Source organism: Bombus pyrosoma, linkage group LG4 (assembly GCF_014825855.1).
Source record: "Bombus pyrosoma isolate SC7728 linkage group LG4, ASM1482585v1, whole genome shotgun sequence".
NCBI classification, from domain to species: Eukaryota; Metazoa; Arthropoda; class Insecta; order Hymenoptera; family Apidae; genus Bombus; species Bombus pyrosoma.
Window position 1 is genome coordinate 9,702,054 of NC_057773.1, and position 13,240 is coordinate 9,715,293.

General features: G+C 46.8%; 1 protein-coding gene across 2 annotated transcripts in view; it reads left to right on the forward strand.

The window, feature by feature from the left end:
• Window positions 1-12,190, forward strand: part of LOC122566749 (protein O-mannosyl-transferase TMTC2-like) — a 214,932-nt gene extending 202,742 nt beyond the window's left edge. Inside the window, exons 10-12 of one of the 2 annotated variants that reach the window (XM_043724446.1) lie at window positions 7,504-7,644; window positions 9,776-9,860; window positions 11,603-12,190. In XM_043724446.1, coding sequence (XP_043580381.1) covers window positions 7,504-7,644; window positions 9,776-9,860; window positions 11,603-11,934 — 558 coding nt within the window. In that variant the 3' untranslated portion in view covers window positions 11,935-12,190. The remainder of the gene's footprint in view (window positions 1-7,503; window positions 7,645-9,775; window positions 9,861-11,602) is intronic. The other variant, XM_043724447.1, reaches the window with a different exon arrangement.
• The last annotated feature ends 1,050 nt before the right edge of the window (window positions 12,191-13,240 follow it).

Below are 13,240 nucleotides of genomic sequence, written 5' to 3' on the forward strand. Positions count from 1 at the left end.
TGTTTGTTACCCCACGAGATAAACAAAGGATCGTGAAAAATCTCGAAATCATGGTGAAACGATTGGAATGTTTGTACGTCCAATACAGATCAAATGAAAGACAATTAACGAGAGAATAATCGGACAGTCGATCGTTTGAACGAACGCTCGCCAGTATAATCGAATTTCACGAGTTTCAGTATCTTCATTTCTTGCTCGTTGCAAATTTCACAACTCGTGGCATACACAGAATATATTCTGTGACAGAAATTTATTTGAAAATAATATATCGACTCGTGCTAAGATTATCGATCGCTAATTAGACGAATGAATCATCGTTTGAATCAAAGATCGTCTTAGCGACAGTCCGAGCGACCGATTTAACATAATTTAACGAGTAGAACGGTTAAGTGCAGAGACCAGAAGAAAGTTCCGTCAAGACGCAAAGACCTTTTAGCCGGGACAGAACTTTTAACTACTGGTCGTGCTCTCGTTGTTTTTTCCCCTCTCTTTCGCAGTTAGCTTTATGACGCGAAACTAGACGCAATAAACATTCTATTGCGCTGGCCTCGTTATCTTTGCTCTTTTTTCTTGGCAACTCGTGGCCGTAAATACTTCCACTTTAATAAAAATTTGAGCTGACTCGAAATAAAACTTCGACAAACGTGGCGGTATTAGTTATCGAGTTTGCTCCCCTGCGCTCGTTACCTTTTTTTCCTTTTCACTCTTCCAGGTGCACCGACACTTTTTGCTCGCACGTTATGGCTACTGATATCAACTTATTTGCGCAGTTAGTTCGATCTACCCACTCTCGTAACTCTTCCGGTAATTCTCCCAAAGAATATGTAACCGTTTAATCTGAGAACCGGCGAGCTAACTTCCGCCGAGTTTCTCCTCTAAATAAAACTTTCTACCGCTCTTCTATTTACTCTACGCCGTTCCCCATAGCGTTTTCCTAACGTGTAAGAAGATTCGGCTGTAAGATTTAAACATCAGTCAATCAATGTCTCGTCGCATCGTGGTAATTTAGACAATTGCTCGCGACACGACACCGCCACCATGCGACGGATTGTAAAATACGCACGGAGGCGAGACAACGAATTTCCATTTGCCCCTAGGGAGATCCTTCATTCGATATTACGCGACCATAATACGAAACGAGTAATGCGGCTGGAATTAAAGCTCGAACGCTCTCCCTTGCCTTCCATCTCCAGCACGTCAATCGGATTGCAGACAGAAATTAATCCATTCTCTACGCGCTCCTAATCAGTCGTCTGATTGTTCGTTTCGTAGAATCGATCGGCATCTCGCAATCTCCGGAGGATAGGTTTCGGAGAACGATTGGAATTACTCGGCTCGACCGGGTCGCTTCTACGCATCGCAAGAACGAAAGAGAAAACTCCAGAGAGAACTTGTTTTCACTATTTTTCCTCCGATTCGTCATCCACTTCTTCCTCCCCCGCTTTACACGCGCAAGTTACACGCGAGAAAGCAATCGGTTCGACGTAACCGAGGCAAAATTTCGAATCGTTTCATCGTCGTGTCAGGGCAGGTCGAACCATTTTCCAGCTGTAGCGCGTTGTTTGCGTCTGACCGAGGCGTATTTATCTAATGTAAATTTAATACAAGCCAGGACGATGGCGAATTCGAAATAATTTCCGAAACTTTCTCGTCCAACAAATCCTGGCAACAAGAGAGAGAGAGAGAGAGAGAGAGAGAAAGAGAGAGAGAGAGAATTTGATCAATTTTCCCTTTCCGCGAATATTGTTTATTCTAGTCGAGCGTGTGCAACCGCATGCGCGCGGCTCAGCTAACGCGAATTTAATGCAACTCCGCTGTGGAATTAATTCGCAAATTACCATACGCGGCCGCGGTGGCCCACCGGCCAATGTTTTCGTCGGCTTTTCCCTGTGAAACGCCGCGAAACACCTGGAAAACCAATCTCCGTTAAGCCATTGTGCACTTTCGAATTCGATAGCCGAAAGATACCATCCCCCGGCGATATCCGTGATGCAATCCCGTGTTTCACGGGAACACGGTTCAATTACTGGATCTCTTATTTCAATTTTATAGCGGAACGGGCGAAAGGGCTACGCGGTACGCGCTACGAAAAAGTTTAAACAGAAAACTGTGGTGGAAACTGGGAAATTAATGATGATTGAGGATATTTCGTGATTCAACGGACGTGAGTTATTGCCAGGATATTAAACATATTTCGGTGAAATCAGAGTTTACAACCGTATATAACGGTTTAGGAACAAACAATGATTTAAAAGTCCAAGGGGGACACGGCTTGCTTGTTGTAATTGAACCGGGAAAGAGCGTTCTTTGTTATGAACTCTTGGAGGAAATTGAGGCGATTAGCGGCGGGAAATATTGTCCGCGATTAAATCGATCGAAAGCCGACGATGGAAGAAAAACGAGTATCATTAGCGAGCAGGAAGGGAATCGTCTTTCTATGACAACGCCAGACCGTACGTTTCTTTGACGACGCGGCAAAAAATATTGCGCCGCTCGACCGCGATTAATCGTCGGCCATGTTCGACGAGTTCCCAGGCGAATTTTCATCCGAGTATCGCAAATTCCAGGAAAATACCGCGTGTCCGTGTGAAAAATCGCGTCGCCTTTTAACTACTAGCATAAACAAAAGCTTTCACGCTAATGAAAAATATATCATCGTCGGTAAGTATATCTTTCTTCCTAAAACTTTGCACCTGCTCTTCGTCATTAGAACTTCCCTTATTCCTATGAGATCCTTAATTATGTATTTAAAGAGACAAATTTGAAAAACACCACTTTCTCTAATTCCCTGTCTTTATTGGTGAATCTTTCGAATTCTCTTGAAACAGCGATGACACTCGCACGAGCAATAATCGCTCGATTAACCGGACCGCGTTTTCGATCCAGTTTCGCTAAATGGCCATGACGAGCCAGAAATTCGCGACGAATCCGCGGGATTAAAACTCGAAGCAAGAACGGAGCGTCTGCGATTGAATCCACGCTGGAGACAGAGAAAAACAGAGGGTTGGCGAGAGAGAAAAAAATATTATTTCGTCCGCCGCTCGACCGGCTGCATGCACGCGTCGTTACCTGCATACGTGTCGGGAATATATCTTAATCCGTTGAAGCCCCGGTCTGAATATTTATGCGAGTTGCCGTTCGCGTTGTAAATCGCCGCGAACCCGGCGCCTTTATAGGCTTTATATTTTCGCCAAACGCGTTACCGTTAATTGAAATCGTTCGAGCTCCACCAATACGTGTTTACTTTAATCTTTCAGCTTAAGTTTTCTCCTCCAATCGTTAGAAATATTTCCCGCGTTTCTCGACCGCGTGATTTACGATAAATATTATATAAAACGAATTGAATTTCAAATTAACCCTTTGAAAGCAAGACACCTGGGATTTTGTCGGTTTTATCGAGATGGCCGGGATATCGTATAAATCAAAGGTAAGGCCAGGCAGCAGGTTTGAAATGCGCGATACGCGAGCCCGCAATTTAATCCAATTATTCTCAGCGATTAGTTCTCTTGCGTATCGCTAACGTGGCAGCCTCTCTCTCTCTCTCTCTCTCTCACTGCTATCCTTTCACCGTTCTCGAACACAGTCAGTCATCTAATTGGCCCGCTCGACTTACCGTTCTAATTGTTTGTTCCCCCTTGACTGCGACTCGGTATGCACAAGGCGGCGACGACAATGACGACAATGACGACGTGACGCCGCATTCGCCCCGCAGCTGTTCGCACCCTCCGCATTTCGACGACAATTGCCAGGATCCTGGCGCTGCAGCGGCGCTCTCTCACGAAACCTTTGAACGTAATTATCGGCGAATTAAACGAGCCACCGGGTCCGCGGTCCAAGTTCTGCTGGCGAGCGTCGCCCGTCGATAAGGCCAATAATTCACACGAAATATTCTCGCGAAACCCACCAATGCGACCACGCTCGAGTTTATCGCGATAACCGTCGTCCTCCTGTCGAGGAAATCCCCAATTTCTCTCGGTACGTTCTTTAAAATTTGAAGCTCGTGGAATCGAGATATCGGTTTGTGTGGAATTGTTGTTGAAACCGATTAAAAGTCTCGTTAATCTTGGACAAAATTTCAAGTAGCGCGGGTCAAATATCTTCAGCGTAGACCACAGCTTGATTTACTGAGATTCCTGTGAAACGCGCTTGATTAATTATTCCGGGATGAAGAGCCGACGATTCGACGCGAATCAGAAAATTTCGAGGAAAATGTTCTGTTAATTTGGCCGGCTGACGTGCTGTCGCTAAATCGGGTTTCGAGCTTGATTAACCATTCATCCAGCAGGCGGATGGTGCCGTAGCACTCTCCTTTCGTCCCGATATCGCGAAGTTACGTAGTAAAAAAAAAAAAAAAAAAGAAAAATATAACAAACCAGAAAGTCTGTGAAGGGCGAAGGGTGGTAAACTGCAACTGCGAGCGTCAGGCACCGTTATGAATTCCTTGTTAGAACGGACCTGGGAACCGTCAGATTTTTATGTAAGCACAGTTATGTCCCTAATTTTTCTCGAAGAAACAGCCCACTTGAGGAACAGTGGAATGTCGAACGGCGCACCGCTCTCTAGAAACTCGCCCCTTTCCCGTTCCTCCTCCTCCTCTGAGCGTAGCTCGAGGCTGTATTTTCAACGAAATCATGCCGCTGAATACATGATCCCCCGTTGCCAGGCGGATTCTTGCGTACAAATAAAAGCACGTAGCTCTCTCGAGGGCCAACTTCAACGCGAGAAATGGCCATCGATTTTTTACCTTACAAAAACTGTTTGACGCAACTTGCGCGAGGCTACGAAATAAGGAAAGAAGAAAGAAAGGAAAGGGAAAGCAATCTATCGTTGACTCGGAACAAGGAAACACGATTAATTTCCAGGGGCCTATTCTCCGCGTTTTTCTATCCCTCGATTTTCCCTTAGAAAATATAGAGACAGACTGAATTCCAAGAGGATTTGCGAAGAGGGTTGCGCGAAACGCAGTCCCTCGGTGGTTTCCAGAGTCGTTTCGAAGGGGTGATTTTGCGGCAACAATGGCGTTTAACGTCGATGACGTCGGCCATGTAAAAGCATGCATCTTGCGGACTTCGAGCGCAGGTATCCCGCTGGCTGAAAACGCCGTGCCGCCGCGTAATACTCTCAAAAAGTAGTAGTAGTCCAAGTGAATAATGATTCCGCACAATGGAATTTCGAAACCACTCTCTTTATCTCTCTCTCTCTTTCTCTCTCTCTCTCTCTCTCTTTCTTTCGGTGCTTAAACGTTTCACAAGATGTGCTCGCAATTCTTCAACCCCTATGTATTTACCTTTCTCGAACTTATTATCGATGCGCGTACGCGTCGAGTTCTCGCAGTTTAAGTCCAGGGCTTCTTCTCAATTTTTCAATCGGGCAGCTACGTCTGGTTTGCAGACGACGCCTTCGCGGCGAATTATTCAGCGTGTCGCGGTGTCGTTACCGCTTCACTGAAGGAATCGAAAGACACGTATCGAGCCTGAATATCGTTCTACCTACACGTTGTCACTCGCTCGTTTGTTCCACGAAGCCTGGAGATAAGATACATAAGCGATTTGCCAACAACGTCGAAGAAGATACGCGCGAGGACGGAAACGAGTTCGATGAAACGGGACGAGTCGCCGACTGCGTGCAGAGACTAAATGGGAGAACGCGATGCTCGTGGAAACTGGTTCAAGTGAATAATGACGCGAAACAATGCGAGCGTTCCACTTTGAAAAGAGCCGATTCTTTGACGACGCAGCCACTTTCGCGTCCTGGCCTAGAATTGCTTTCACCTTTCGAGCGGAACCGCGAGAAACTCTGCTTCCAATGCGCGTTTCCAGGCTGTCAACGAGAGATCTTTCTAAGACAAAGTCTCGCGTTCCCTTTTAAGGAACGTTCCGTGGCATTCAGTCCCGGTAAAACCGTAACGTCTCTCTCTCTCTCTCTCTCTCTCTCTCTCTCTTCATCCATCGAAAGCTTGCACGGGGATAGAGGAACGCTAAGTGCGGGTAAAATTTCCCCCTGCCGATGAAAGTCAACCGTTCGATTCGAATCGATTCGGCCGGATTCAATTTGGCCGTAGCCAAGCCCGATCGTACGGCGACGAATAAAAGAGCGACTACGTAGACGAAGGTGAACGATAAATCATCGCGAGGACGTGAACGCGAGGAGCGTCGTTGATCGAATTCTTATGAATCGCGCGATTCTTGCCGGAGCTGATACAGATTACTCCGAGCTCCGATCGGATACCGAGTACTTCCACGAGAAACGGGACGCGAGATCCATCGAATCACGGGGCAATCGGGTCCGACGAGTTAGTTGGATATTCGACCTCGTTCCTTTCCCGACGCTCCCTGCCATTTGTCTTCTCCACCCGCGAGAAGACTTCTCTCTGTCTCTTCCTCCCTTTTCTTTTCCCTTTCTATCTTTCTTTCTTTCTTTCTTCCTTACGGTCCATCTAGCAGTTCGCTTTCCTCTGCTTATTCCAAGCTGCACATCCGGCACGAACAAAATCATAAAAGTTTTAGCCTACAACTTGGAGACGCGAGGGCAAAACCCGTGCGCTCGGAAAGAAGCTTTTCGGTGTTAGTCGTTCCGTAACGCTCACAGTCGTTTGTGTTCCCATCTTGTTCTCGTCTATACGTTCTCCTCACGTGCTCACCCCTCGATCACCTTACCCCTAAAACGCCTTTGTACGTGTCTGACGTGAGTGTAGAGACGCGTTACACATTCAAGAATCGAATAGGTTTATATATACGTTATCCGTGAGAAGTCCGTGGCTCGAGTTCCGTCGGCCATTAGCAGCAGCCGTCGGTCCTGAAAATCAGAAAACTTCCCGAAACTGATTCCATCCGTACCTGCTCGCTCTCCCTTCCCTTCCTCTCTCTCTCTCTTTCTTTCTCTCTTTCTCTCTCTCTCGAGCCAATTACTTTCTTCCTCGCGGATTTATCGCACGCCGGCCGATATTAATCGCACCTTCGGCGCCGTTCGTTAAGCACCCCTGGCGGAGTTTTTGTTTTTAGCGCAGACGGAAATGGGTTTTTGAGGCGAAAGTGTTAATTCGTTCGTTGAAACATCCATACGATAAAGCGAATGTTAGCTCGTTTTGCGTAATATTCGGTAAAGAACGTGAAGCATTATGACTGTTAGAGCGTGATAATATTTTCTTTTCTTTCATTTTTTATGGAAAGTCGACGCGAGGTATTATGAGTTCCCTTCAAGAGTAATTTCAGGATATTCCATCGTGTTCTGTTATTCTGTGCGTGAGATAGAGGAAATTGCTGGTAGAGAGTCGCTTCGTTGGCTCAATAATTACGAATTAATCGTGCGCTAATTCGTCTAGAGCACCGTTTCGTTCCTCGCTGTTAATTCATCGTTGATTCGCGTATCGGGAATCGCAATATCAACGAAACGAAGCATGTCGGTTAGGATTGGTAGAGGAAAAAAGCGAATGGAGAAAAATTTGAAAGAAGAAGAAAGTAAGATAGGAACCGTGGAAAGTCTGACGATCGACCTGTTTTACAGAGCGTTTACAATCTGCTGGGGGAAACTCTATCGAGGCTGCAACAGTACGCGGAAGCGGAAAGGTGGTTCCAGGCGAGTTTGGCCAGCCAGCCTGACCACGTGCCGGCCCACATCACTTACGGGAAACTTTTGGCCCGAAACGTAAGTAGTTACCAGTTTTAGATCGGTTCTCTTTCATCAGAGCGCGGATCCAGTTTCCAAGTTTACCGCGGCCCGACCAATATCGTTCAACGGAATTTCGTGTACAGCCACCGAGATACGGCTGCTGCACCAAGCGTCAGCGCCCGTACTCGAGATACCAGAACCCCCGTGGAAAAACAGAATGCCTTAGGGAGAATCGGCCAACTTTTCGATCGCCATCGCGTCAAAGAACTCGATCCCATCTTCCCAACACCGTTTCACGCTGTTTGCAAAGTAACGCTCTTCTACGTCGGTGCTGCTCGCCGACCGACAGGTCTCCAACACTTGCAAAAACTACTTTTTCCTTTGAATCGTGATAAGAAGAGAAAAGTAAAGGAATAAAGAGAGAGAGATAGAGAGAGAGAGAGAGAGAGTGAAAGTTAAAGTTTGCAGTTAGGCGAGGTTTATGATAGTGTCAGGACTGCAGGGATAGTTTTCAAAACTAATGGCTTTGTAGCTACTTGTCGAATTTACAGAATTACGTAATTGACACACAGCGCTAAATCCGTTCAAATTTGAATGGTTCTTCGAACAAGTAAATTTACATGGCCACGTCCGTATAACTTGTAGTATCGAAGATCTAGCCTAACATAGAGAAAAAAAGAAAGAAGATAAATCATGACGGAGGCTCTTGGCTCGAATATAAAACGATATAAAATAGCATTAGCCGATAACCGGGATTGCAGGCTCTCGCTCAACGAGTCTGGCCACGTAGCGACCCACATCACTTAGCAAACCTTCGACTCGACACGTAAGTAGTTAGTACTATTTTGGTGCGGCGTAGCGCGGCGCGGCTTGGCGCGCTGGATCGAACACGATAGGCCGGCCGAGAATCGGCTGACCCACATCACTTAAAGAGAAACCCGCCGACGGGAAACAGCGTGCCGTTAAGCTGATTCTGCTCGATCCACCGACCGTTCCGTGTTCCGGCCTGGTCAATCGTTGACCGGAAACCGGTATTTCTCCTGAAAACATATCTAACACGACCGACTATTACGCTCACTGAGCCGAGAGAGATTCGGGACGCGCGATGTTTCCTCCTTCTCTGTACGTGTCTCGTTCTCCAAACGAACCATACACAGGGCATTTCATTTCACAAACGTGTCGTTGCTTTTGCGATCAATTATCGTTTGTATCGTAAACGCGTGACGGGACTATCGGTCCTTCGTCTTTCCACGTCGCTCCATAATCACTCGATACGATTACGTTATATTAATCGATATAGCTTTGCAATGGTTAGGACGTATTATCAGGGACGCGTAATATAGTTGATCGCTTGGCATGATAATATTACCGAATTGCCAATTTTCCATTAGTCCTTTCGTATACTCGAGCTGTCGCTCGCGAAATAACTTCAAATTGATCGGTCGTAAATGAAATAGCTTCACGGCTGATAAAGTTTCATTTAATTTGCTGATTTAGTTGCATCTCTGTCGCAATAAAATTATATCACGCCGCGCACGTAAATAACTGCGTCAACAATATGAAACAGAGTCACTTGAACCGAAATTTTTCAATATTTTATTGCCCGGTATCGATCGCAAATTGAACGTGCAAACGATGCCAATCAGAGATAATAGACAGAAAATGGAAATTAGAAACTAGAATTTTTATTCGATCGCTGTCGTTCTCCCTCTGTTTCATAAAATAAATCACCACTTTCCCTGTTATTTGTTCTCTTGTTCTTGGAATGTTCAATGTTAATTTCCAGAAGTCTCAGTCGGTAAATTACGATGTATGTCGCGTGGCAACCAGAAGGGTCAATGGAAAGTCAATACCGGTAAACGATGCCGAGCGTAATTGAACGTTTGACCGATAAATGTCGGCGTCCTGTCGCGTAGCCGATGAATTTTCGTCCGTGCAGGTTGTGTTGGCTAGGCGAACCGTATCGAAATTCCATTTCCATCTTTTACACCGTTCCCCTCTGTGTGCGAAGCGAAACGGAATCCTCTGTTTCTCGTTCTCGTGCCCCTAATCGCGTCAGGATAAATTTCGTTACAACGTGACTCGACGATCCGTGAAGGGTAGACCGCGTCGACAATGGCGGCCCGATCGATCGTTCGATTACTGATTTGCCTTGTTTCTTCCGCAGTCGAGCCGTGTGCTGGAGGCTGAGAGATGGTTCCTGAGAGCCCGTAGATTGGCGCCGGACGACTCGAGCGTGCACCATCATTACGGTACGTATAATTGCCAGTGTCTTTAATTAAAAAGGAATCGTTGAATAATCGAACATCATCAGACAGATTTCTCATCCTTCATCCATCCGCTAGTCTGAAACGTCTGTAGTCTATAGCCATTCGTGAAATAACAAGAGGTACTCGTTAATTATTAAAGCAACGAAACACGAGACCTAAGCGCATCCTCGTCGTTGTCAGGCAAATTGGAGTGGTCTGCGACAGATTCATCCTCTGGCCCGTTGTTCCGCTCGGTATAATTGATTCCTCGACTATACGGTACAACGAGCGAAGACGTTGGTAATCCTCTTCTATGTTGAAACGAGAGAACGAAAAGAAAACAAGCCGCGGAGATAGAATAATGTAACGGGCGTAACGATAAGGGAGGTTCACGGAGATCTTTTCAAGGAACCGTTTTATAGGGAAGATAAGAAGATCGTAAGATTCCGCCTGGTCGTTCTAAATACCGGTGTAATATTTTCCTGGGGGATGAAAGTAGAAACTGTGGTGGGAAAGTGGGTGGTGGCAACGATGGAGCGCGCTAATCGAAAAAAGAGACGGCCACAAGGGAATAGCGAATATCAGAAGGAAGGCAGCAGCCGGAAGGAGATCGACGGGTATTGAAATTCCAGAAAAGCGTCGCAATTCCTAGTGCTCGTCGCATCGTTCTATTCTCCGTTCACGCTTGTCCTCCGCTCGAACCGCATTCAGACTCTGGTCCTTGGATCTTGGTTTGGCAACATTCTCTTCTCGCTAGTATTTCACCCACCCTTTCAAATATCTATCCTTTCCATTTGCAAAAGCCGTGGAAGGAGATGGTCACTGGCATCGGTCAGCCGATTCTTTGCGGTCAGGATTAATCTACTCGCCAAAAAGAGTCTCGCGTTGCAGTCGGATATTTCAAGCGCAAAAACCATCGCGGTTTATCTCTCTTAGCAGCACGCGTCATTAGGCAGTGGTCCACGGAACGTCGCATTATATTATACTTGATATATCACGAGTTGCGTTTATAACGTTCGTCCTCCGCCAAGTCTCGCCGGAATTTTGAGGACAATCCTCCGCTGGCAACCTTGACCTTACGTATACCTTATGCTACTCTCGTGCAACATTCTGTAACGAGTTAAAATATTCACGTATATGCGTGTGTGTGTGTGTGTTTGTATGTATGGAAGAGGGGTTTTCGTCTTTTGGCGACGGTGTGTTTTAATTAGAAAATAATATATGACGAAAAGATAACAAAGTATATAATTCACACACGTTTATCCCTTGTCGCTTGGGACGTCCATTATTCAGAAGAAGCTATCACTCATTCGTATTCGTGGTATTAATAACATTATATCGCGACCCTCCTTTTGAGGCAGGTTTAATCTAGTCGCATAGACCACGTTGCTAGAAGGAGATGGAAAGTACCACTAAGGGCCAATTGTTTCGGACTAAATTTAAGTCGACTTAATGGTTTCAAGGTTGATCAACCTATCCGAGCTCCACCTCATTCTAGAGAAGCTCTCCCTCGACTGTCATAGTGTGTCGGTCATTAAGTGACCTTCATAAGTCTATGCTATCTCAATGTACTCACGCATAATCACGCATGTCATACACTTGCACGCCATTCCTCGTATTATTACTAAAAACAAAATTGTTAATCCGACTGGGCAAGCTTACAAGCTAGAAACTGTTCCTCTAGAGAGCAAGATTTCGAACGTAACATTGTACGTATAACTTTGAGACGGTCTGTGGCTTCGCAGGACTGTTCCTGACGTCGCAGGGTCGGCTATCGGAGGCGGCAGAGGAGCAACTCCGCGCCGCCGAACTTTCCAGATCCGATTACGAGCTGTCGATGGCGGCGGCGTCCGCGCTGCGCCAAGCGGACCGGCTGGAAGACGCGGAGGTGTGGTACAGGCACGCGGCCACCTTGAGGCCGCACGAGGCGCGAAGTCACACAAACCTCGGCGCGATTCTTCACCTGAACGGGAAATACAAGCAAGCGGCGGCTGCTTACAGCGAGGCGTTGAGGCTGCAGCCTGGCGATGCGACGACCATCATGAACCTGCACAAACTGGCGGCCACTCTCGCGTGACCTCGTCACGAGACCGCGGCGAACACCCAACAGAGAAACAAGTGTGTGTACGATACGACCCCAGGAAAGACCCTGTACCGACTCGCCGTATTTCCTGACCCCACGTCACCCCGATCTTCCTCCCGATATTCGTTTATATCCGTCGACCGGCACGCCAACGTCGCGGGGCGGAAGCCCCCGGGGACCTTGACGCGCTATCGACTCGTATCGCCTGCTATGGTATGTAAAGAATAAAGCTTCCTTTATTTTTCTCTAACGAGCTATATTTCTTTATTATCCATTGTTACCGTTCCCCTTATTCCGATTGTTAACCGTTTCGGTATAGAACGACGTGATGCAAATGCAGGTTTGTGTGATTGCAGGTAGAGAGAGAGAGAGAGAGAGAGAGAGAAAGAGCGTGAAAGATATAAAAAGATGGTGGAAATGATCGAAGACTTGGATTGAGTTAATCATAGTCTTCTTCGACTGAGTGAACTATAGTCTTATAATAATAGTCTATGCGAAGAATTATAAGAGAGATGCAGGTAAGTGTACGTTCAGAAATTTCATAAATTACAACGGTAGGTTGGCACAAAAACTTGGAGACTCCCAAGGAATCTCCCTCGAGGTATCCATGGATCACTCAGCAGCCGTCAGCGTCGTATTTTCCCTCGTACGACAAAAAAAGAACGCCAGGAGCGTCCTAGAGAGTAAACCCTGATTTTCTCGCATGGAGGGTGTGAATCGTCCGCACGAGTTTTCTTACCTCCTCGGTCCCGGTTTTCAAGACGTGGAAGCTCCATTAATATCGAATCTATTTGCACGGCGGCGCCGACTGGAATATTTAAGTTTACACTTTAAATCACACCCCCGAGCGAGTGGTGGAGTCGCGGCCTCGGAAGCTAGGGAGACGGGAGAAAAAGACGGATGAGGGTAATACCGCGAGAAAGGTAGACACAGTGTCGTGAGACAGAAAGTATGAGGGGAGGAAGAAGAGGGGGAGGTCAACGTGGGCTGGGGGAGAGAGAAAAGAGGGAAAGGAGAGAACGAAGCCACCTGTCGCTCCCGTCGCCCTAGCTGAGACAGTCTCGACAAACACTCGACAGGTGCCGCAGCGATTACGTACCTTTATTCCGCGAAGAACTCGCTTCGTTATCTTTAAAGCGGAACTCGTCGAGACGCCGAGCCGAACGAGTGCTTCGTTTAGTCGCTTTAGTTCAGGTCGTATCGCGTACCATTTCGTTTCGACCTTTTCTCAGCCCCTTTTTCCCCCCTTTACTGCCCCCTTCTTCTTCTAGCAGTAGCTTTACCGTCCCGTTTCTTCGCG